The sequence below is a fragment of the Argentina silus genome, assembly GCF_951799395.1.
Source record: "Argentina silus genome assembly, chromosome: 14".
In the NCBI taxonomy this organism is placed as follows: Eukaryota; Metazoa; Chordata; class Actinopteri; order Argentiniformes; family Argentinidae; genus Argentina; species Argentina silus.
This window is the reverse complement of record NC_139668.1, coordinates 16,741,001-16,765,644: the sequence shown is the minus strand read 5'-3', so window position 1 is coordinate 16,765,644 and position 24,644 is coordinate 16,741,001. Positions and strand designations below refer to the sequence as shown.

General features: G+C 47.1%; 3 protein-coding genes across 5 annotated transcripts in view; 2 read left to right on the top strand and 1 right to left on the bottom strand.

Moving 5' to 3' along the window:
- The window catches only part of emilin1b (elastin microfibril interfacer 1b), a gene marked incomplete at its 3' end in the record, with an annotated part of 27,247 nt that extends 21,112 nt beyond the window's left edge, over nucleotides 1-6,135 (top strand). Inside the window, exons 3-9 of the mRNA XM_083685436.1 lie at nucleotides 949-1,133; nucleotides 1,302-2,357; nucleotides 2,496-3,638; nucleotides 4,580-4,705; nucleotides 4,829-4,846; nucleotides 5,356-5,490; nucleotides 5,813-6,135. Of these exons, the coding sequence (XP_083541562.1) occupies nucleotides 949-1,133; nucleotides 1,302-2,357; nucleotides 2,496-3,638; nucleotides 4,580-4,705; nucleotides 4,829-4,846; nucleotides 5,356-5,490; nucleotides 5,813-6,135 (2,986 nt within the window). The remainder of the gene's footprint in view (nucleotides 1-948; nucleotides 1,134-1,301; nucleotides 2,358-2,495; nucleotides 3,639-4,579; nucleotides 4,706-4,828; nucleotides 4,847-5,355; nucleotides 5,491-5,812) is intronic.
- Nucleotides 6,136-9,816: 3,681 nt separating this feature from the next.
- khk (ketohexokinase) lies at nucleotides 9,817-15,890 on the bottom strand. 3 transcript variants are annotated; one of them, XM_083685480.1, is made up of 8 exons: nucleotides 15,738-15,890; nucleotides 15,031-15,147; nucleotides 14,087-14,221; nucleotides 12,325-12,397; nucleotides 11,908-12,054; nucleotides 11,543-11,631; nucleotides 11,134-11,291; nucleotides 9,817-10,794 (listed from the first exon to the last, which is right to left on the bottom strand). In XM_083685480.1, exons 1-8 carry the CDS (start codon nucleotides 15,827-15,829, stop codon nucleotides 10,697-10,699), a joined length of 909 nt encoding a protein of 302 aa, XP_083541606.1. In that variant the 5' UTR covers nucleotides 15,830-15,890; the 3' UTR covers nucleotides 9,817-10,696. The 3 variants fall into 3 exon arrangements, with proteins under 3 accessions (XP_083541606.1, XP_083541605.1, XP_083541607.1); XM_083685479.1 differs by lacking the exon at nucleotides 14,087-14,221 and adding an exon at nucleotides 13,525-13,659; XM_083685481.1 differs by lacking the exon at nucleotides 14,087-14,221.
- Nucleotides 15,891-16,956: 1,066 nt separating this feature from the next.
- Nucleotides 16,957-22,354, top strand: LOC310814725 (ankyrin repeat and EF-hand domain-containing protein 1-like; the record flags this gene model as incomplete). The annotated part of the gene is made up of 11 exons (XM_083684225.1): nucleotides 16,957-17,211; nucleotides 17,565-17,700; nucleotides 17,787-17,986; nucleotides 18,240-18,389; nucleotides 18,842-18,965; nucleotides 19,204-19,523; nucleotides 19,950-20,464; nucleotides 20,636-20,862; nucleotides 21,513-21,682; nucleotides 21,899-22,033; nucleotides 22,199-22,354. 11 exons carry the CDS (start codon nucleotides 16,957-16,959, stop codon nucleotides 22,352-22,354), a joined length of 2,388 nt encoding a protein of 795 aa, XP_083540351.1.
- Nucleotides 22,355-24,644: the final 2,290 nt, after the last annotated feature.

Sequence of the window (24,644 nt, the reverse complement as noted above, 5' to 3'; positions counted from 1 at the left end):
ATACAACAGTGAGAGCTAGTCAGTTTAGTGTTGAAGGCCTTGTGTGAAGTGTGTCAGCTATCTGATTTATTAAAGACCAAGGGTTGTAGTGATGAGGGGCAGTTATCAGGGGCAGCTGGAGCTTATCCCAGTTTAATGTAAATATTCTGTGGCCATGCATTTTGCGTCACTATATTCTTATGTGTGCAATCAAGTGCAGTGCAGAGCACTCTGTTCCAACATTTCTGAGGGTTTTTGGTCTTTTTTAGAATACATTATTTGGTAAAATGAGACTGCTGTACATGCCAACCATACCTAAGTCTTTCACAATAGACAGAAGAGTGAAAGACAGCAGTTTCTTAAACTCCGGTGTTATGTACTTTCTAAGAAAACGGAGATGGTGAATTAATTGCAACCATTTTGAGGTTTGAATAGTTTCCCTGGAAATGATTTAATCAGCGTTGATATTCAATGAATACTAGGGATCTGAGTTACCACAAACTGCCTGTAGGGGCGGAAACTTGTCCCCTCTGTTTAGATTTTGTGTTCGTGCCTCCGAGCTCAGGAACGACTAGAAATCCTCAAATTACACACAAACCTAATTAGCCATAAAATGCTCATTACTTTGGCTTGGTGGGCTGTAATGACTGTAATCGATTCAGAGACATAAACATTTTCAAAACACTCCCTGGCTAGGAGTGCAGTTTGAAGAGGTCGGTCAAGCAAAATGGTGGATCGGCCAGTGAATCATGGCTTCAATCAAGGATTCAACAACACAGATTTCATATCAAGATGTGTGAATTGACATACAAATCCATGCCCAAGACACTTGTGGTGTGGTAAAAAGTTAAAAGCCCAAAATACAGATAAAAACACTAGAATCTTGCCTTGATAATTACCACCTGTGCCTAATAAAGAGTACACTTGTATTCTGCCTCACATTGTTGTCCCATTACTGTTACTCTTCAGGTATCGTACCTACATGAGGCCCAGGTACAAAGTGGCCTACAAGATGGTGACTGAGATGGAGTGGAAGTGTTGCCATGGTTACAGCGGGGATGACTGTAACGACAGCGGTCCAAACGGCGGGTTCACAACCCAGATCGCAACAGCCAGACCCCGTCCTAAACCATCCCGACCGGGACAGACAGACGGTGGGTCTATAATATCCATCTGTCCTTTTTTTTTTATTTTTTTTTTTAAATTACACAAAATATAGTTATGATACATTTAATTGGACAGTAGTCATGTAATGTTATTTGCTTACATACTTACAACATAATTGTGTCAGATCATCCTCAACCCTAGTGTTTGTGTTTCAGGACGGGGCGATGACAAGATGAGACAGCTGGAGGACAAGATCCAGAGCCTGACCAAGGACCTTCACGACCTGCAGTCCACCCTGAGGGGCATGAACGAGCGTTTCCAGGAGGAGATGCGCAAACCGGGTTTCAACGGCGGCGCCAGCGGCAAGGCCCCGGCAGATGCGGCCCAGCCCGAGATGAAGGAGACCATCCACAGCATCCAGACCAAGTTGGACCAGCTGGACAACCGCACCCAGGCCCACGACAAGACCCTGGTCAGCATCAACAACCACCTGGTCAACGGGAAGGGCGGCGCGGGCAATGATCTGGAGGGAGGCGGCTCGTCTCGAGACGGCATCAGCGGCGGACAGCTAAACACGCTAAAGGAGGAGATCCTGAGGGAGTTGGAGAGGCGGGTGTCTCTGTCCTGCTCGTCCTGCCAGTCTGGGGTGGAAGACCTCAGGAGGCAGCAGCAGGAAGACAGGGAGCGGATCAGATCGCTGGAGAAGCAGCTCCACGCCATGGACGGGCGGTACAAAACGAGCCTGGATGGCCTGAGGAGGGAGGTGACGCGTTCCCATGGCTGCTGCGACACTGTCAATGACCTCAAGGCCAGGGTCACCGACGCAGAGAGGAAGATCAGCTCCGCTTCTGAGAATTATGACGTCATCCAGAACCGTCTGGACAAGGAGCTGGGTGGAGGTGGCGGTAGCAACAGTGGTGGTGGTTTTGGAGGAGGGTTTGGCGGCAGTAGCGGCAGTGGCAGTAGTGGTAGTGGTGTTAGTGGTAGTGGTGGAGGCACCAGAGTAACAGAGGATAGGCTGGATGGACGGCTGAGGGACCTGGAGAGGCGTATTAACAGAACGTTGCAGCGGACAGAGGACAACGTGAAGGACTACTTCTATACAGAGCTGAACGACCTGAGGACCATGTTTGACGACCAGGGCTTCCGGATCTCTGAGGGTGAGGTGGACCTGGGCAGGCTGAAAGACAGGGTGTCTGACCATGACAAGCGTCTAACGCGCCTGGAGAACGCCACCTCCCTCATGGACAAGAGGATGGATGAGTGTGGCTGTGAAGAAATAGATGGAGCTGAAGGAGGAGTAGGAAGTAAAAACGGAGCAGTTGGAGGAACGGGAGGAACAGTAGGAGGAAGAGGAGGAACAGGAGGAGGAAGAGGAGGAACAGGAGGAGGAAGAGGAGGAACAGGAGGGGGAACGGGAGGAGGAAGAGGAGGAACAGGAGGAGGTTCTGATGATGACACAGTGAAGTCCTTGCAGTGGAAGGTGGTGGCCAACGAGGATGAGATCCGCCGGTTTGACACGCGGCTGAAGGACCTCTCTGTGTCGGGCGACTCCCTTATGGACAAAGTGGTCGACCTCGGTCACGACATCCGCAAAATCAAAGCCCTGACCGGAGACAACAAAGAGCACTTCGACCGCTTCGTCACAGAGATACAGATGCTGGGGAGTGATTGTGACGCCTGTGGGAGAGTAGAGGATGAACTCCGTAAGATGAAGAACCACACGCAGCTCGCCCTGGACCGCTGGCAGACGGACATCAACACCATCCGTGACAGGGTGGACTCAGACCAGGGCTCCTGCTCACAGGTGTGCTCCGACCTCCAGGGGGAGGTGGGGAGGCTAAGGGACGAGGTGGAGAAGTGTACTGGGCAGTGTAAGATCCGCTTGAACACACCCACAGGCGGCACAGGGGGTGCTGGTGGCATGGATGACCCGCAGAAGCCCCTGGACGGCCACAGCGTGATCGGAGGCACATCCAACAACGGCCACCTCAAGAGCCTCCAGGGAGAACTCTCGGAGGTCATCCTGACGTTCAGCTCCATCAATGACACACTCAAGGGCCTGGAGCACACGGTTCAGAAGCACGGCAGCGTCATCACCGACCTGGGCAACACCAAGGACAAGATCATCTCCGAACTGGACAAGATCCAGCAGGAGGTCACGGAGCACATCGAGGAGAGCCGAGACCGCTTGGAAGGAGTTGACCGGGACGTGAGGCGATTCGAGAGTACCCTGGTGGTGGAGATGGGCGACTGCAAACGCTCCGGTGACGGCCTGGAAAAGAGGCTGTCAAAGATGGAGGGGGTGTGCGGCAGGCTGGACGGAGTGTCCGACTCCCTCCAGAGGATCAAGGAGGGGCTGAACAAACACGTGTCGGGACTCTGGACCTGCGTCAACGGGCTCAACGCCACCGTCACTGCTCACGGAGGGGTCATCGAGACCATACAGAACACGCAGCTGGACGGGATACACGGGAAGATCAAGAGCCTCAACTCCTCTGTCAACCACATCCTCAAGGAGTTCCAGAACCTCTCGGAGCAAGACTTGACCGGTGAGTGGGTGACCGTCTCGTTCCTTTGAAAGATCCTCTAATCTGGACTGTTAACTGTGAAGATAAAACTTTTTTTGTGTTTGTAGTAATTACAGAAGGAGTGTTCTTTTAGAGGTAATTTATTGACTTGTGCCACTGTATAATGTGTCAATGCTGAATGATTTGACATTATATGATGATGAAGCTTATTCTCTGTCTCATTTCTATTTTGCTTTTTAGACTCTGTGAGGTGGTTCAGAGGTTTGAATGGTTTTGTTAGAAATGTACTAAAACATTGTGTAACCTCAACGCTGGTCTAACCATGTCCTGTCCAGAGCAGCCTATGAGACAAAGCAAATGAACGCTGGCGTATATATCAAGTGTCAAGTAACACACCGAGTGTCAACATGCAGAACAGTGCTAGCTTCAACAAACAACAAGAACCATCAAACATGACCAAAGAAACAGACAGATTATAACAAAACCCTTGTATAATCCAATAATTAAAACTAACAGTGTCTATTTGTGTAATATGTGAGTCTCACACATGTTTGATCGTGGGGCGCTATTACTGCGTATTCATGCAGGCTTACATAACTCAGTTTCAATACTGAAACTTGAATATGAACCGACAGCTTTCCACCATCCAGATTATTGATTCATTCTATCTCTTATGTGCATTTTGCAAATATTGTAGAATGCTCAGTTATATGGTTAAGGCTGACTGAGGTGTGTCTACCTGGGGTTATGTCCTAACCTACAGTATTTGGCTTCCCTGTATGCTTTGTTTTGGTATTCTATGTTCTACAGGTTGTCTCAGTCCAGTTTCATACATTTGTCCACTGTGCTTTTGTGTCATTGTTTAAGTGTCTTTGAGTTTGTAGAAAAAAAAAAAAAAAAAAAAAAATAACTCTATGTTATTTTATTTTAAGTTTTAATGTTAGAATTCTGTCCCACCTCAGGCCTACCAGGTCCTCCTGGTCCCCAGGGAGAGAGAGGGATACCTGGGTTGTCCGGGCTAAAGGGCCCCTCAGGCATGGTTGGACCCCCGGGCAGGCAGGGGGAGAATGGACCCAGAGGACCTCCAGGTAATGAGGACCATTAAAAATCTTCATAACTATTTATGCTTTCATGAAATGCGTTTTGGTGTTTTGGTGAAGCCTGCATATTGGTGAGACCTCTCAACTCATCTCCTCTCTTTTTCATTGCAGGCCCCAGGGGTGAACAAGGTATGTTTCTGTTTTATTATGACATTTGAAGTTGACTGTACAGCAGTGTGTTGAAGCACCTACTGTACAGGTGGCAGTTCTGGGTCATTTCAATAGACCATTAGTCTCACAGGCAAGGGGAACTGCTGTGTGTGTGTGTATGTATGTCTTCTCTTCATGTTGTTGACTGCGCAGATGATCCACATTTATAGCCAATATTTTTATTTGGTTGTGAGAACATACGTGTCTCGTGGCTGAAATCGCATAGTGTCTGTCTTTCTTAAGGCTGCGTCTGATTCTGGTTTCGTCAATGTCAGGAAAACATTCCAACGACCTTGAGCACACACATCTCCATCCCTACATTGTCTGCACATTGATTACATTGCCGTTTTGATGGTAATGAACCGTGGAAATGGATTTCCTCATGTCAGAGCAATGAATATTTTAAATGTGGTTGCATAACAATCATGTTCCCTCTGCAATCCAACTATGTATCCTCAGAGATGTTAATAACCAGATTCTACCTCCAGGTGTGCCAGGAGCTGATGCCAACGTGCCAAAGCTGTCCTTCTCCGCTGCTCTCACTTACCCCATGCTCAACGCTGGCACAATCGTCTTTGACAAGGTCTTCGTCAATGAGGGAGAGTTCTATGACCCACGGACAGGTAATTCATACAGAGCGGAGGCCTTATGGCTTTTAGGGTGAAAGAGTACTTTATAATTAGGGGCTAATATGGAATGAGATCACCACAGATCAAGGTTGTTTGATATGCCAAGACTAAGCTTGCCGGGATGCTTAGTGGCGTAGCACACTAATGCTCATACCACATAATCGCAAGGTTCCTGGTTCGATTCCGACCCTCGACACATCTTGCATGTCATCCCTCCTCTCTCACCCATCCTTCCTGTCAACCTTTACTGTCTCTATCCCAATAAAGCAGAAATTTACATATTAAATTTTTTTGCCCTTTTCTCAATGTTTTACAGGCGTGTTCACCGCTCCCATCGACGGCCGCTACTTCTTCAGCGCCATCCTGACTGGCCACAGGAACGAGAAGATCGAGGCGGTCCTGTCCAAGTCCAACTACGGCATGGCTCGGGTGGACTCTGGTGGCTACCAGCCCGAGGGTCTGGAGAACAAGCCTGTGGCGGAGGCTAAGATCACCCCGGGGTCCTTGGCCGTGTTCAACATCATCCTGCCCCTTCAGGCTGGGGACACGGTCTGCATTGACCTGGTGATGGGAAAGCTGGCCCACTCTGTGGAACCCCTCACCATCTTCAACGGAATGCTGCTGTACGAACAGATGTGATGGGAGGGGGAGGAGCGGGGGGGTGGGGAGGAGGGGGGGGGGCGGGGGGCGTCGCCCCATAGCCTCTCGTCCTGGAACACGAGGGAGAGGGAGGAGAGGAAGTAGAGAGGGAATATGAGAAGGAGAGAAGATAGGGTTTAGTCCTGTGGGACCTTTTTTGGCTGAAGGGTTTTACTGACAACTGCTTCCGGAAAAAAACGACGGGGCCAAAGAATGATGTTGACTGACATTTTTTTTATTCATGAAACATTGGAACAGGAAACACAAAAAGAAAACATTAGGAGACAGCAGCTTAAGAGCACTGTGTCTCTCCTCTCGATTCATTCCTGACCCTCAGATTGTGCGAGACCTGATGAACTGCTCGAAGACAGGATATAATATAAATGGAGAAGCAGAGACTTAGCCCTAGATATTTTAACCTACAGCCCAGCATTCGGAGACGTGTTTTCACACAGATTTGTACTACTGCAGGATTTTTATATTGTTATTGTTATTATTATGCCTCGACCTTTATAAATCACTGCAGGCATGGGTTATGAGTAGTCCTCCGTGCACCAAATCCGACCATGAGGTCTCATCGACTTCCCACGTACCCTTTTGCTGCAAAGTGCTTTCCTGCCAAAGAGCCAGACCTTCAGTCAAGGTTTGAGGTTAACCCAAAGTGCATATGTGTAGCCCGGGGGAGGGAACCGAGAGTGAGCGATCGTCGCTCTCTGCTTGGGTTTTTCTACAGTTGTTTTCTGTTGAGATGAATTCAAATTCAAAAAATTTTTTCGTGTGAATTTATTTGTATTAACGTGCACCTTTCTGTCTCCTTGTATGTGTGTGTTTTATACCCTGCGATCCAAAGTCTTTGAAGCTACGGCTAAATGTGCCTTAGCTTTAGCCCTCCAGTGGCTCCCCAACTGTTTTATGCTGTGACCCACCTAAAGCCTTTTGATATTTTCCTGCTGCCCTGCAGACGAACAAAGAATATTTCACAGCCCAAGCCCAGCCTTAAGCGGCGATCAAGTAGGAATTTTCCTCAGCCATAGGAAACCGTGCTCCAGTACATTACTTTTACTGCAGTACAGTAGGACCGTATCCGTGTGTTTCTACATTACATCAGTCATGAAGATCATACAGTATGATCGTATAACTCAACACATTTCACTTAAAACTAACAGAGAAAAAAACCTAAATGTGTTAGAAAGTAGGTAGTTCTGAAGTCTGTGAATAGTCTGGCTTGGGGGGGAGGGGGGGGAAAGGGGTCACTTCCCTCCATCCCTCCTTCCCGCCACCCCGAGTCCCAGTCCCTTCAGCCGCACGATGTCTTGAATGGCCGCCAAGGGCAACAAGAAGTGAGCGTATCGTAAACGGAGCACTTTGCTTTTCTTTTTAAGGGCCAATTGCCGTCATTAATTGAGGCACTTTGAAGTGTTTACACAGGACGATAAAGAATGGCTCTCACTGAGAGGGCAGGACAATTACATTTTCCTTCTTGGCCCTGTGGTACACACTAGAGGAAGTGTCACGGCTTCCCCCTCATCCCTGAGACAGTGTTAGGACCTTATGAGGACAGTGTTAGAACGCTGTTAGGACAGTATTAGGACAGAGGGATACACAGGGACAGAGTCTGTTCAATTTCATTTGATTCAGCTCCTGACTGCCTAGTCTCACTGTATAGTAAATGGAAATCAAAAGCGAGTGGCATGCAGCACATGTACACCTATCAAAGACACAGTGTTTCTCCAGTGTTTCTCCATTTCCTTGGTGTGATGATGTCTGGGAAATGATATCAATATCGGAAGAGATAGAGAGAATGCGTTCAGTTGAGAAGCTGCTATTTTGTTACCCTGTGCCTTGGAGAATTGCTCTCTGGAGTCCCGTCCGACCTTTGAGTCCCAAAGGCTCAGATCCAGTCATTATGAAGTCAACAACAACTGGTCATTCTACAGTATATGCCAATCAAAGTGAATATGTTTTTTTGAGAAGTTCTTCTTTACAGCTACTCCCCACAGTTTAATCTGTTACCTTGAATGTTTGATTAGGCTACATGTGTGGTTGAAATAAAGATATTTAATTTTACACAGCCACGTCCTCTCTGTGCAAGATTGTGTTGCAGGTTCTTAATGTGATAGGGCTGCCCTTTCCCGGCAGGGAGTGCGATTGTGATGATGTCATCTGGTGATGTTTAGTCTGAGCATGTTGATTGGGTGCTCTCTTTGACTGCTTGGGCAGCAATCAACATAAATGGTGCAATTTATTTTACACAGCATTATACAGAATAAGGTATTACCTCCATGTATTTCCATGAGTTGTACAATTTTCCGGTTGTCTTACTGGACAATTTTGAACATGCGTAAAAGTGTATTTAATGATTTGCCAAATGTGTGCACATGAATAAACAGTGTATTACGCTTCTCTCAGCCTAAGCTTTTGGCACAGGGATAGAGAGAGGCAGCGAAAGTGAAAGTGTAGAGACACGCCATTTTTCCAAGCTTTCAAGCCAAAGAGACAGTCATTGGAGATCGGCCTATGAATTCATGGAAAGAAAAATATTTTGCAGCTGTCCATCAATAGAGACACAGAGATCTAATTTATGACAAACAAAGTCCCTCTTTGCTGACTTCCAGAGCCCTGGGTGTCTAGACTCGGCATTGGAAGAGAAACGTCTCTCCTCTCCGCCACTCCTGGGAGAACACTCTTTCCATGTTTCCTCTCCTCTTTTCTTTCTTCTTCATTAGATTCCTCCTCCTGTCGTTTATCAGCGGAGTAAGACCAGACCCATAATGCCATTCTTCTGCCGGGTTGTTTCCCCCTCTCGGGAAGTCCTTTATGAGTTTCAGAAAATGTGGAAAAGACCAAAATCACTTTCTATTTGACAAGTGAGATAGTAATACAAACAGAGGATCTGGTAGCAGCAGGATAATGCTTCAGTCAGTGATGCCAGTTCGGATTAATCTCCTTAGTTCTCCGAGATGGCTTGATCCGTAAAGGATACCGGCTGAATATCTGCCAAGGGCACATCAAAGAAAATACATTTTTCACATAGTTCACTTCCTACCGGTTTAATCGTGAGGCTCAGCACACATGAGGCTTGGAAGCTTTTGTTTTTGGGAAGTGGACTGTGGATCATTTTGCAATTTGAGAGTGGGGTATTTGGGGTACTTGATTCTGAAAAGCAGGGTTGCCAGAGATTGGGGTATTTGGGGTACTTGAAAGCAGGGTTGCCAGAGATTAGGGTAGAGATTGGGGTATTTTGGGTACTTGATTCTGAAAAGCAGGGTTGCCAGTCCTTTATGACGGGACAGCGTGACTGTTTAAATCACTGTTGCTGAAGTGAGAGCGTGGGGCGGAAATCAGTACACACCAGCTGTGTTGCTGGAACAGGGTGGGATACTGACAGATATCCTGTTTATCTTTCATCCACACATCCACACACACACACACACACACACACACACTGACACTGTCACTTGGTGTATCATCAACACATCTGTTAAGTCACGGAAGCACATCAGTAAAGAGGTAGGTGAAGAATGGAAATACACGTGGGCCAGCAGCTCAAAGCAATTCCTCTCTCTTTTCTGTCTTACTTTCACCCTCTTGCACACACACACACACACACACACACACGCACGCCAAATTCTTGATACATGCTTGAAGGAAGGCTATGACTCATGTTAGAACTGTGGTTTATTTGCTAAAAGTAAAGGATAGTGTTCTCAGGACATACAATGTCATCCATATTAACTCTACAGTTCAACAGATCTTAAGTGAAGGACAATCTGTGGAAAGGCAGCATTTAAGTCTCAACATCTGGGCAATAATTCAATCTAAACTTCCAGCAAATCATACAGTGTACCGTATAAGGATCTTACAAAGAATAATCTAATACCAGTATTTCACTCTAATGAGGACCTCAAGGCTCTTTGATTCTATTGCACAGATTATGGAAGTTTGTTTTAACTCAAATCAAATCAAATCAAACATTATGTTAGTATCAAGTCAATTCCAGTATTAATGCATCAAGCAGGTAAATGAATCGCTTTACTGACAGCACATGATCTGACAGTCTTCACAGCAATATGGCAGCGTTGTGCCAGTGGTCTCAGACGGTAAGATACCACGCTTGTGACAGTAACAATGGCTGACCTGAGCTAGGTGTCGCACAGACTCGCTAATCTCTCCATAAAAGAGTCATGTTAGTCATCAGCTGTTTGGAAGTTAAGGTTATCGATCAGATACTCTGCAACTCAGATTCATCAACCCTCATGTACAGTACAAGCAGGCTCTCACGCTCTAGATCAAATCAGAGGGCCGTACGTTGTCTTTGTGGCACAACATGCTGTCATCTCATTGGTCGGCCTGGAGGTGTGCCCTAATCAGCGTCAGGCGTGCCTCTTGTCTTTCCTCCTCTTTCCTCCTCTTTCCACGTGCACTCTCTCTTCACTCTTTCCTCGTGCACTCTCTCTTCACTCTTTCCTCGTGCACTCTCTCTTCACTCTTTCCTCGTGCACTCTCTCTTCACTCTTTCCTCGTGCACTCTCTCTTCACTCTTTCCTCGTGCACTCTCTCTTCACTCTTGTCTCGTCACGATCCCGTCGTATCCGTGGATGCCACACTTCCTGCCAGCGACCTGGCAGCTGAACGTGAGAGCTTCCTGTAGACTTTCTCCTGCAAGAGGAGAAGATGACCGACAGAGAGGATTCATGTTTCATACTTTACATACACGTTGGGTATCAATATTATGATATGTTATCAATGTACAGAACGCAGTGCACAGTTCTCAGTATGAATGACAACACATTCCACACGGAGGAATAACTTTGGGTGATACAATGAATTTGGCAAATGTCTTTTCTCCTGAATTAGACAGCCAACGTCTTGACATACTGCCTGGTACTCGGAATCGATCAGCAATTCCAGATGAAGGCCACGTGGTGCTGTGTGTGATGATGATGATGATGATGATGATGATAATGACGATGGTGATAACACTAGAGGTCTCCTCACCATGTGAGAGGGAGTAGATCACTGAGGCGTTGAAAGTGTCCCCTGCTCCGAGTGTGTCAACGAGTGCCTCAGGAGGAAAGGCATCAGAGTGGACGACTACGCCATCAGGACCCATCGCGTCTGCCCCTTTCTCAGCCCAGGCACAGATGAGGACAGCCCTAGGAAACAGCAAACCCACAGTACAGGTTAAAACGACCGTATGATGTAAAACCTTTAATTGAAAGAGGAATAGTAAATTATAGACAGGTATGATACCTTAAATATCAAACTTTTAAGGCCCCAACCACCTCTCTCTCTCTCTCTCTCTCTCTGTTTGTCTCTCTCCCTCTGTCTGTCTGTTTTGCCTCTCTCTCTCTCTCATCCCCCCCCTTCCTTCCTTCCCTCCCTCCCTCCCTCCCTCTCTCCTCACCCTTCCTTCACTTTGTTATAGAGGCCCTTCAGTGCACTGGCAGCAGAGTTGAACCCAAAGTGCATGGCCACGTCCTTACTGACAAACACCTAGGGAGGGAGAGAGAGGGGGGTTCAGGAGAGACAAAGCACAGACAGTGAAAGTTCTCTAATATCTACATCATCATCATCATAAGATGTCTGAAAATGATTGTGTGATGCCAAATAAGGTTTTTTTCTTCTTTTTTAAAAAATTATTATTGTACCACAGCTGTACAGTACACATCCCACAAAATGCATCTTACTGTGCATAACGAACTAATTAGAAGAGAAAAAAATAAATAAATGTAAGTTTTATGAACACATTGTTCATGGCGGGTGCCATACCACATCACCATAAGGGAAGAGCTGGTACAGCAGCTCCCTGGTCTTCTCTATCTCCACCGACATCTTGATCCTGTGTTGTTGTGGTAGCTGGTTGTTAAACAGCGCCACCTGCTGGATCATCTTCACCTGCTCCTCAGCGTTCCGGCCCTGTCACATGATCAGCTCGGGGGGTTTAACTCAGGTCAACTAAATTGTGTTATAGACGTGATCAAAAGTGTTATAGACGTTATCATAAGTGTTATACAGTATTCATAATCAAATGTTTTGACATCAATGAATGATGTTAAATCAGAGTACTCTATTTGTTTACAATGCTAATATCAATCTCCATGAGTAAGAAGCAACAACAGACTGTTCATAGATATAATCTGATCCAGTGTTTATGTTTAAAAGCCCTGGAATAACAGTAGTTATCACCTCCCAGTGGATCCAGTGGTACTGGCTCAGGTCCACCTTGGAGAAGTCTGCTGCGGTCACATCAGGCAGGTTCCTGGTCGGGGGGGGGGAATAATGGCAGAGTTGTACTAATGAAACAAACACAAGGAACGTTATGGATTAGCATTAGAACTATTAACGCTACTTTAGCAAGTTAAATTAAGATGTTTTTTTTTATACAGTACCAGTCAAAAGTTTGGACACACCTTGCCAAGAGTGTGCAAAGCTGTCATCAAAGCAAAAGGTGGCTACTTTGAATAATCTAAAATATAAAACATATTCTGGTTTGTTTAACACTTTTTTTGTTTACTACATAATTCCATATGTGTTCCTTCATAGTTTTGATGTCTTCTATATTAATCTACAATGTAGAAAATAATAAAAGTAAAGAAAAACCAAGGTGTGTCCAAACTTTTGACTGGTACTGTATATAGATTATATGTGGTTAGTTATGACACTAAACAAGATTACAGTGCAAATGATTTAGAAGCCAATACTATATGGTGCTCTGTTGAATGTCACCAACTGTTTTCACACAGATGATCAATGTGGATTTTCAGTTCTTTGATTTCAAATAGATTCGCATAATTGGTTGGTCAATTTGATTGGGTAGGAAATCAACTGAATAGAATAGAATAGAAAAATTATAGAATAGAATAGGATAGAAAAGCCCCCTCTGTATCGTCCGACCTCAAATCACATCGGTTGCCATTTTATACTGCAGAACATAACAAACACAGGCAACCAGAAAATGTTGACAGAAAACGAATGGAAGACTTTGTTGGTGGAAAGCGTATCTGTGGAAAATCACATCACTTTTAATGATGACAGTGTCCTTTGAGTTGATGAATGGAGTGATATCAGGACGACAGATTAAGCATGCAGTGACTGAATGGCTAAATCGATGAATTAATCCAGTGCCACTGCAGAGACTTTACTAGTAACGTTTACCCTCATGTCCCTGCCTCAAATCAATCAAACCACTACATACAAATGACCTATAAAGGAAAATGACCTATAAAGGATTTTCTCTCTCTCTCTCTCTCTCTCTCTCCCTCCCTCCCTCCCTCCCTCCCTCTCGTCTCCTGCAGTGGAAGAGCCATCCTTTATTAGACCCCCCCCCCCCAACACGAAATCACTCTGAATCCCACCCTGAGATCCTCGGTCACGCGTGTGTCTTACGTGTCAGAAAGCACGACCGTGCGTGAGCCTCTGGCGGGACACACCACGCAACACGCACACGGGGTCTCCCCCTCCTGTTGCCAAGCAACGGCAGAAATATCAACCCCACGTCGTGCAAAATCACCCACGATGAAGCTGATGGGACAGGAAGAGAGGCACAGAGACACAAAACCCTCACTATCAGCCTGGGTGATATGATGATAGTGAATATTATCATATCACTATCATTAAATCATGATAATGACAGTGATGATGATGATATAACAGCCCTGTGCCCTGCCCCAGGGAGAGGGAGAAGGGTAGAGGGGCACATTTCCACAAGGTGAGGAAATGGAAATGAACCAACCACATCTGAGAGGCACACCTGGGAAAGGTGGAGGGTGAGTAGAGAGGGAGTTAGTGAGGATACTGCATACTAGTGGGTGGGAGGGAGAACAGCAGCACAGGCAAGCAAAGACTTGAGAGAGGGTGAGCAACCAAACACGCGTGAAAACACACACACAGAGATACAACCACACACACACACACACAATTACATACACACACTATTATACACACAAACCTGTTCCTGTGTAGGATGGTGCGACTGCCCGTGGTCACATTGCTGATGACAACAGAGGCAGGGAAGGAGCATTGAGCATGCTCGGACAGAAGAGAGATGTCAATCTGGTACTTCTTAAAGTCATCCAGAACAAAGCTACAGGAACAGATCAGTGTATGAGAGAAACCATGAGAATTAAAAAGCTATGAGCAGAGACAGAGGGAGAGAGAGAGAGATTACAGGCCAGACAATGGGGCTGAAAACTGAAAAGGGTTATCTGATAATGAAATGGCATAGCTCTTACAAGCATGGAGAATAAGGGAGAGTTTTGAGAAGCAATGCTAAGGTATAGTTAGTGTTACAGCCACATTGTCCAATGGCAAGTTGCTTTCGGAATATCCATGGCTGTATGTTGTAAAAAGAAAAACATAGAAGTAGGCATCACCCCAGCAAACACTGGAAGAAATTATCACTGATAACATTTACATTTTTACATTTATGGCATTTAGCAGACACCTTTATCCAAAGCGACTTACAACAAATACATTTGTTTAAGTAAGTGAATCATCTATCCATCAGTCATCATATGATAAAGTAATCAATGCTCAGACCAGGGGCCATAGGTAGTCACAACGCTAGAAGAAAGTTTTTTTTTATTAACAGGAGAGAAACTTGTAGTGGGGGTGAGGAGGTCTTTAGGAGGGTAAAAGGTCCACATCTATGGGATGAGTAACAACAAAAGGAAATAATTGATATGTAAAAGTGTTTGCAACACAGTTTAGACACATGTCCTATTAATAATAATGTACTTATATATATACATTTATTTATAGGCTATTCACCACAAACAGTTGTTATCCGTAAGCCCCGAAGGTCAGCTATACATAATATCAACTGATTACTGCTCTCGTGTTTTAAACATGGCCGAATACAGTAGGGTAGGCAATTACATGTTGGGTACTTACTCTGCTACAGGTCCCGGTGCCAGGGACCCCATGAACGCGCACGGGGCACCAAGAAGAGACAGCACCGTGCACGAGTTTGACGCGTTTCCCCCGCGCTGCCATCGTTGAGACAGACACCTGAGCACGTGCGTAAAAGCATGGAAGAATGAATAATCCTCTACTATAGGAATAGCTTTTCAATTAATACAAGGCTACCCTCCAAGTCATTCATTTTCAGTTGTGAATTACGTCGTACACACACAACAGCCCAATGTAAATATGAATATAAGAGTCACAGATGGGGGTTTGCATTCCCTAGGTTTCTTGATCTAGTCTAGCGCAGGAAACTTGGAAATACGGGGTATACCGTCGACAACATTATTGTGAGCGTGGGTCATATAACCTGTGATTATTTTTAAAACAATAATTTGATCGCTGCTAGGTACACTGGCCGCGCGCCTGCGTGGGGGGAAAACAGGCGCTCGCAAAAGACGCACGCGAGCGGTGTGGATGAATAGAATGGGAGCGTTCAAGATTTTTCCAACGCACGCCAGTCCTTGGCGCACGCGCGAGACCAGTGTAGCTTCCGTGTACTGTGGGGCTGGTGCAACGCTCTGAATGGTGGGCGCGGCGTGTCTGCAACGAAGTACAGCCGCAACATACTTGTCCAAAAACATGATACATGACCATCATGCACAAGATGATCAGTATTGTACAGTCTCACCAACCTGCCGTCAGTGTCCTCTTCCGGGTATTTGTCCACAACATTGATAATATCCAGACATACCAGCCCGATGCAGAGTATCTTTTTGTCGCCCATATTCCAAGCGTCAGATAACGGGCGGAATTTGGACTTTGGATGCAATGTTGCTGATCATGTCACAGTTGTTTGGACTTTGGAATTCGGTGACTACCAATAGAGGCGACACGAGCCCACGCCTGGAGCTGAACTACTGGCTACAAAACAGGCGTTCCACTCCGTCAGTCACGGCTGCACTTGTCTCTTTTTCCGAACGTTTCCGAGTATACCCGAAACTAGAAGGCCGTGGTCGTTTATTCCAATCATTTGTTGTATTGTCTATCCGTTAGGTGCAGAAGTTATTGGCCAATACAATGTGTTGAGACACATGGATTTTTAATATGAATGTTCTGTACTGTATTTGTATGTAACTTGATATCTGATGTATTCGATACACAGTGAATGCTGCAATCAGTGGGGCTTAAGTGGCCTTTCTATCGCAGACCCGTTCTACAGGATCAGAATGTGATCTCACAGTGTGCGGTTGCTTGGACGACCAGAGAAACTCCAGAACGAGAATGTCTGCTTTGACACAATGTTTAATGTCAGTGATTTCTCACAAGTTAGTAACAGCAGTCAACAACAGTGTCACGATATTACTGAATAGAATGGTGGAAGTTTGACCGTTGTGGTCGGGGGTAGGAGACCAAATCGAAGCACCACATTGACAAGGTTAGTTATGCATCAGTGGTGCATGTCTTTCTGTCGCTTTTCGGGGTTGTTTTAGTATCATGGTGATTGGAGTGCTACAGAAGCATATACAGTATCTCCCTTATAATCTGCTTTAGACATCAGGAATTTTAATCAAAAACCTAAAACGTCCAAATAGCCTGATGAAAAATAGTTAATTGAAACATATTGAAAGTAAATGAAGTAAATAGGCCTACTTTTATAGTCGATGCAAATGGTGGTATGCTTGCTTTGGGTTAAGCTTTAGAAGGTTGACGTTATTTTTAGGGTTAGAGGGGAGGCACTAGTGACAGTTTCACCACCTATTGGTGGCCGCTTATTTAAAATAAAAAATAAAAAAATAAAAAGATCAATGAACCAATTTTGGGGACAGATGCACCGATCACAAAATCAAATGGTCCTCAGCCCAACCTCCCTGTCATTCTCCTTCCCCTCTCCTCTCTCCTCAGGGTCAGACGATGGCCCCAGGGAAAGGAGTGAATGCAGGGGCAGTGAACGTGCGCAGCGCGGTGGCCGAGGGCAGACTGGAGGTGCTCCAGGTGTACCGGCTGCTCCAGTACGTCCGCGAGGGGGACAAGCCCCAGATAGAGAAGATGGTGCGTTTGGGCGTGCCCAACCTCATCAACCTGACGGAGCCCAGCCAGGGTAACGCTGCCATGCACCTGGCCTCCGTGGCGAATGACACAGACATGGTTCGCTTCCTGCTCCTACAGGTATGTGAGAGAGAGAGGGCATTATTACCGTTATCATCATTACCTGCTCTTACAGGTGTGTGCGGCATCATTGTGTAATGTAAAATCATTACCATAATCATCATTACCCATATCAGACCCTTTTCACTCTCCTCAAAATAAGTTAAAATCTCACTTCAAATTCAGTCATCCCGATGCTAGTGTCGCCTCCCTGAATGTGAGCGTAGTGGGACCTCTAGCAAGAGGGTGGGCCCTCTGTGGCACAGGTGGTAGTGGGCTTCCCTTCCCTTCTAGCCGCGGTCGCTGGTGCAGTCACCCCTCCAGCCGTCCCCTAACCACGGCCCACCTCCTGATCACCTCACCTCTGCTTCCAGGGGGCCCAGCCGAACATCCAAGACATGAAGGGACGAACGCCCGTCATCCTGGCTGCCCAGCTGGGCCATGACAGCATCGTGACCCTGCTGGCGAAGAACCATGCCAACATGAACGTGGTGGACACAGAGGGGAAAGGTATGGATGATGACCCTATACAACCCCCCCCCCCCCGACTGAGAGAGGTCTTTTACTAAAGTACCTTTACCTGACTGTCACCCCAGGTGTGCTGTTCTACTGCATCTCACCCACCAAACGCCACATGGGCTGCCTGAAGGTGGCGCTCAACAGCAAGGCCAACGTCAACAACGTGTCGACATCAGGGAAACCGGTCTTCCTGCTGGCGTGTGAGCACGCCCAGGACTGCCAGGACATGTGCATCAGCATCCTGGAGAGGGGGGCGGACCCCAACGCCACCAATGAGGTGGTTACTCACTCAACGAATCAGTGATCAAAAGGAAGGAAGGAAGGAATGAAGGGAGGAAGGAAGGGAAGGGAAGGGAAGGAAGATAGGATGCATTTCTAGGATGCAATTATTTAAACATAAGCTTATGGCTCTGGTAAACGTGTCTAAGAGTTAAAGAGTTAAATATCTAAATATCTACGTCGGCGTAAGCCTGTGTTGTTGACTCTCCCCATGTTCCACCCTGACCCCCCCCCCCCCCTGCCCCCCCCAGGCATCTGGTCGTTCAGCTCTGATGGAGGCAGCCAAGGCCGGGGCAGTGGAGCTGGTCAGGGCCATCCTCCAGAGGGGAGGGGACCCCAATGCCCTGGATAAGAAGAGGATGCACGCAGCCCATCTGGCCGCAGAGGGAGGCTTCTTAGAGGTACAGAGAGGTGCCATCTTTACCAAAAGGAAATCGAATGTTGTGAGGAGGAGGCCCGACTGAACACCCGCGGTCCTCTGTGGCTCAGTTGGTAGAGCAGGGCGTTAACAATGCTTAGGTTGTGGGTTTGATTCCCGCTGGGACCATATATACGGAAAAATGTATGCACTCACTGCAATGTAAGTCGCTTTGGATAAAAGCATCAGCTAAATGGCATATATTATTATATTACACTAAATAGCCAGTATTGCTGATTGCAGTATTGCTGATTGCAGTATTGCTGATTGCAATACAGTATTAGCCTAGTTAAAAATGTTTGTTCTATATCCTCCATAGTTAAACAGTGATACTGAATAGGTAAGTGTATTTAAAGTGTGTTTCTATTGACTACACATGCTTCAACAGCTATGGTGGCTGTAGACCAAGGTACTACTGATCTGTTCTTCACCCAGGTGATCGTGTTGCTGTCCGCGTATTCTGCAGACCTGGGCGTGGTCGCCACGGATGGGAACAACCCTCTGCACCTGGCTGCAGCCGGAGGCTTCACCGAGTGCTGCAGGTTACTGGCTCAGAGAGGTGGGTCTCCTGACTGTGCTGAGATGTAGATGCTTGTAGATCTCAATGTTTCTCAATGTGCTTGAACGTCATTGCATCAAGGTGTGTGGAGCACACCCCTGACTGCTCCAGGGGTGCTAAAGATGGCTTACCCTGTGCTCAGAGCTCTAAAAAAAATAATAGATATATATAGATATATATATCTATATATATAATAATCTCTCCTGTCTCTATCTCCGCCTCTCCCTGTCGACCCCAGGCTGTAATGCAAAGCTGAAAAACACTGCGGGTCTGATCCCCCGTCAGATCGCCAAGGACAACGGCCACAAGGCGGCTCTGAAGGAGCTGAAGAAGGCGGAGCGTCTGCAGGGGAAGTTCTCCAAGCCGGGCGTGGTCAACCCCAACGAGCTGTGGGCTCTCACGCTGCATGACTGGTCATGTGAGCACGAGGCCGAGCTCCTCAGCGCCATGGAGGTCGCTGAGGATGCCGTGGGTCCCATGGAGACTGTAACCCGGGAGACGTTTGTCTCTGTGCTCCAGGAACACCGAGCACCTGTTGATGATGAGAACCTCCAGAAGGTGATTGATAGAGCACAATAATAATCTGATATTTACATTTTTTACATTTAAGTCATTTAACAGACCGATTTATCCAAAGCGGCTTACGTACATTTGTCCAAGTAAGTGAATCAACTAAACATCAGTCATCAAAAGTAAAATCTTCGATAAGAACAAGTGCCATCGGCAGTCACAGTCCTAGGTGAGGTTTATGGTTTTAGTTTTTTTTTTCTTTTTTTTCTCAAGTTCAGGTAATGTACAATAAGGTGTTAGGGGGTGGAGCCCAGGTGGAGGAGCTGATCTGTATGATACTGTGTTCCAGTTATGTTAATGTCATAACTGGGCAAATATCAAGTGACACCCTATTCTCCCTATAAATGCCATGTACAGTATAACACCTTTTATGGCGAGAAAAGCTGAATGAAATCCCTTCCTGTCATTATTAAGATTATCCTGGAACACGACAAGAAGCGGGAAGGACTGATCAACATCGCGGACTTCTTTAAAGGGCTGAGGTACCTCCAGAAAGCCTTTGTGCTGTCCTCCTACGAGCCCAAGAAGAAGAAGGCCGGGAAAGGAGGGAAGGGGAAAAAGAAGGGTAAGTTCGTCCTCCCCATGCCCATCTGCACCGTCCCCCCCGAGCTCATCTTCAGGCGCGAGGACGGAGGACCTCCGCACTTCATGGTCGAGAGCTACCAGCAGTTTACAGACACGAAGCGGTTCAACCGCGACCACCCGCCCGGTCACCCCATAGAGGACGACTCAGCCTGGTACATTGACGAGCCGGAGAAGATCTACATCAACATCAACTACTGTGTGAAGACCGCAGACCTGGAGTCCCTGAGCCTGGCGTTCAGCCAGAGTGTGCCTGTAGATGTGAAAGACCGCTTCTACAAAACGCCCCTGATGACTGCTTGTGGTAGTGGCAACTATGAAGTGGCCAAGTTTCTTCTGGGACTAGGGTGAGCACAAGCGGCAGCTTTTGCTAGGAGCTTTCCCTGACCAACTGTATTGATTTGTAAGTCTGTTATGCAAATCTTGCATTTGATTTGGTTTAGGTTTGCCATCTGGTTAATTGATAAGGGATCTGGTTTATGAGTTATTATTGAATCGGGCTTATTGAATCCTGCCAGGGCCGATGTGACCGCGTGTGACCAGTTCAACTGGACCCCGCTGCACCACGCCTGCCACGCCGGTCAGGTGGACATCATCGACCTCCTGGTGCACTCTGGGGCGGTGGTGGACGCGCTCGCCATGAACGGAGCCACGCCCCTCATGAGGGCCATCGAGAGCTGCAGACCCAGCTGTGTGGACTACCTCATCAAGGCTGGGGCGCGGGTGCAGGCTGAGAACAAGAAAGGTACTATGACTATACCAATCCCCTGGAACTAAGCCCCTGTCTGTATACGGTGTACTGTATGCGGGGCAAGGTGCAGAACGACAACAAGAAATGATAAAATGACAACAAAGCAACCAAAGGTTGTTTATATGAACACCAAACAATACTTGTGCTGTAGAGCAGCCTTCATCAGAGCGTCTGAGTAGCCTGCCAGTCTGTTTCTGCTTCAGCCAACTTGTTGTCTTGGCAAACAATGTGGTGTTGAATGCAAAAGCATGTTTCAGTCTAGACAGTCTAGACAGTCTTCACATCGCTCCACTCTCCGCCAGGGCAGGGCGAGGGAAGTGTTATCAGCGCTGTACCAGATGTCCCTGTTAGCGTTTGTGAGTCGTTTCTCGAACCCCCTCCATCCCAGCTCATGGCCTTTGGCTCCTCAGGCGTGAAATTGAAATGTTACTCAAAAACAGGTCGATCATCCCAAAAGCTCCCTGCAGGAGCTTTGGACAGGAGGAGTGAAAGGTGCGGGGGGTTGGAAGATTATCCGGATAATCTCGACATGCTGTTTGTCCGGATGGATATATGCATAACATTAGCACCCTATCTGTGTTTTACTGTACTCCCATGGTCACCGCAGATCAAATTTACATTCTGATGTCTATAATTTTTTTTAGAGCAGAACTGCCTGGACATCGCCAGAGCATACGGAGACATTAGGATTTCTGATCTGATCCAAGCCAAGTTCGACAGCCTCCCAAAGTCCAAGGAGAACAAGAAAGGGAAAGGAGGAGGCAAACCTGCCCCCAAGTCTAAACCTGCCACCCCAGCCGCTCCCAAAGACAAGGTGAATAGTTTTGAACTCACAGTACCATGAATCTGTCTGAATCAATACAAACGGTGTATTGTTTACATCTGTTCTATTTCTTATGGTGTCTTTGTGCTTTGTGTGTGTGTGTGTGTGTGTGTGTGTGTGTGTGTGTGTGTGTGATGCTCTCTCTCTCTCTCTCTCTCTCTTTCTCTCTCTCTCTCTCTCTCTCTCTCTCTCTGTCTCTCTATGCAGTCTGACACTCTGTCTCCAAGCTCCTCTGACACAGCATTGAGGAAGCTTTCTCTGAGGGAGAGCATCATCTTCCTCAACACTCAGATCACCAGTGGCGCTACCAACCAGCTCGACATCAGCTTTGTGCCAAAGACGGTACGTGCATAAATCTGCTCCCTCTTTGGCCATTTTCCATTTTCTCTCTCACTCCCACCTCCACTCTGTTTGTGTGTGTGTTTGTGTGTGTGTGTGTGATGCTCTCTCTCTCTCTCTCTCTCTCTCTCTCTCTCTCCCCCACCCCCCCCCTCCCCCCTCTGTCAGGTGTGGGGTAAGCAGCTGACCAGTATCCAGCTGATAGAGAGGAAGGAAGAGATGAGGGACCGTCTGTCCTACGAGGTGGACTTTGAGGACTTCCTGATGCCCTTCAATAAGAACATCATGCAGAAGGCCCAGGAGCTGGGCGGCGTCGACGACTGAGATACAGAGGAATAAACAGACGCAGACCCAGATACAGACTGTCCACAGACTTCCCCTTTCTCACAGACCCCACTTGCCATATATGCCATGAACGCAATGCCGCAGAACTGGTACTGTACCATACACTCACATGACCCACAGTAGCGCTGTTTTATAATGACAGATGCTGTACTCCTCACTCAGCTACTGATACGTGCGGTAGCAGTCAAGATTCAAGATTCTTTATTTGTCACGTGCATACAAGTATACAGTGAAATGCAAAAGTGACAGTGCCACAGAGTAGTGCAACAATAAGTTTTAAAATTGAATAAAATAAAATAAAATAGTACTAAAAAATATAAACAGTATAAACAATATAAACAGTCCAATCACCAATCAGATTTTAATCATCATTTTGAGGGAAGAAGGAGACATAAAAACATTCTTACATGCAACAAAATCCAAAGATACCATCTCTGTCACTGACAGGTCTTTCACACTCTTCCTTACAATGACTAGTGTGTCTTTCAGACGGCCGCTGTGTGAAACTGTACAGTCTGTCCACGGTTTGTTGACTTTGTTAAGAGATAAACAAGCAGGCTGAATAAACACAGGCATGTGGTTCGTTGGCATTGTCTGCCCCCCCCCCCCCCACACACACACATTCGTATTTAGATAAGATACAGCCTGTCCCCCTTCCTCTCGCTGAGAGCACCACCTGTCACACACACACACACACACACACACACACACACACACACACACACATACACATACACATACACATACACATACACACACACACACACACACACACACACACACACACACACACACACACACACACACACACACACACACACACACACACTCCCCCCCATCCATTCTTCCAAGATCCTTCCGTCTCTTTAAGCAAATAGCTTAATACGATATGTCATCACTGGCACAGACAAGTATAATATAAATGAACATAAGCCCCAATGTATGTTTGTACAAATGCAAACCTGAATCAGCTCTTCTCAAAATGGATTTCCACGCAATGACTATCTGACCAGCAGAGGGCAGTATGGGGTAAATACAGGTTGCCTGTCAGGGGAGGAAAGGTTAGTACCACCAAGAAGCCCAGAGACACAACAGGAGACTGCACATCATACTAACTCTCCTAGTGTGTGTGAAAGGGCACAGTATAAGCTGATTAAATAAGACAACATGGAGAGCAGCGAATCTGCTTTTTATCCTGCAGTTGTATTTTGTGCCCTGTCTTCTGTGTTACTCGAGGTAAAAGTTGTTAGTAATTATTAAACTTCATTATCAATATGTAGTACTATGACCTTGGGTGTGATGGATGAGATCTAACCAGTGAGGAGATCAGAAAGGGAGGGGGGAAGGGAGAGGGAGAGGGGGAGGAAAGGAGACAATTTGTTTTCCTCAAGCTGACAAAACTGTCAACACAGACATGATGTTGAGGTGACAGACGTGGCTCTGCAATGGAGAGAGGGAGATGGAAGGCATGGAGCGGAGGAGGGTGAGAGCGAAGAAGGGGGGAAGGGAGGGAGGGAGGGAGGGAGGGATGGGATATTTGAATAACAAGAGAAACGGTTGGAGGGCTCCAAGAAAGGTTAGGGAGCTGGAACGAATCAAAGCGAATGTGAAATCTAATGAAGAGAGATTAGGCAAGAAGATAGAGGACAGAATGAGAGAGACACAAATATGACGAAGGCGGGAAAGATAAGATGATGAGAGGGAGGAGAGAGGAAGAGAGAGATGGACAGAGGGGGTGGGGGGGAGAGAGGAAGAGAGAGATGGACAGAGGGGGTGGGGGGGAGAGAGGAAGAGAGAGATGGACAGAGGGGGTGGGGGGGAGAGAGGAAGAGAGAGATGGACAGAGGGGGTGGGGGGGAGAGAGGAAGAGAGAGATGGACAGAGGGGGTGGGGGGGAGAGAGGAAGAGAGAGATGGACAGAGGGGGTTGGGGGGAGAGAGAGAAGAGAGAGATGGACAGAGGGGGTGGAGGGGGGGGGAGAGAGAGAAGAGAGAGATGGACAGAGGGGGTTGGGGGGGAGAGAGAGAGAAGAGATGGACAGAGGGGGTTGGGGGGGGGGGAGAGAGAAGAGAGAGATGGACAGAGGGGGTTGGGGGGGGGGGGGGAGAGGAAGAGAGAGATGGACAGAGGGGGTTGGGGGGGGGGAGAGAGGAAGAGAGAGATGGACAGAGGGGGTTGGGGGGGGGGGGGAGAGGAAGAGAGAGATGGACAGAGGGGGTTGGGGGGGGGGAGAGAGAGAGAAGAGAGAGATGGACAGAGGGGGTTGGGG

Bases quoted from the DNA above. Each gene is read 5' to 3' on its own strand.
- khk (XM_083685480.1), bottom strand. From the start codon at position 15,829: ATGGGCGACAAAAAGATACTCTGCATCGGGCTGGTATGTCTGGATATT. The intron at 15,148-15,737 runs GTTGGTGAGACT...GCACGTGCTCAG, and splicing joins GAAGAGGACACTGACGGCAG to GTGTCTGTCTCAACGATGGC. The intron at 12,398-14,086 runs GTTTGTGTGTAT...CCCCCCGACCAG, and splicing joins ACCATCCTACACAGGAACAG to GAACCTGCCTGATGTGACCG.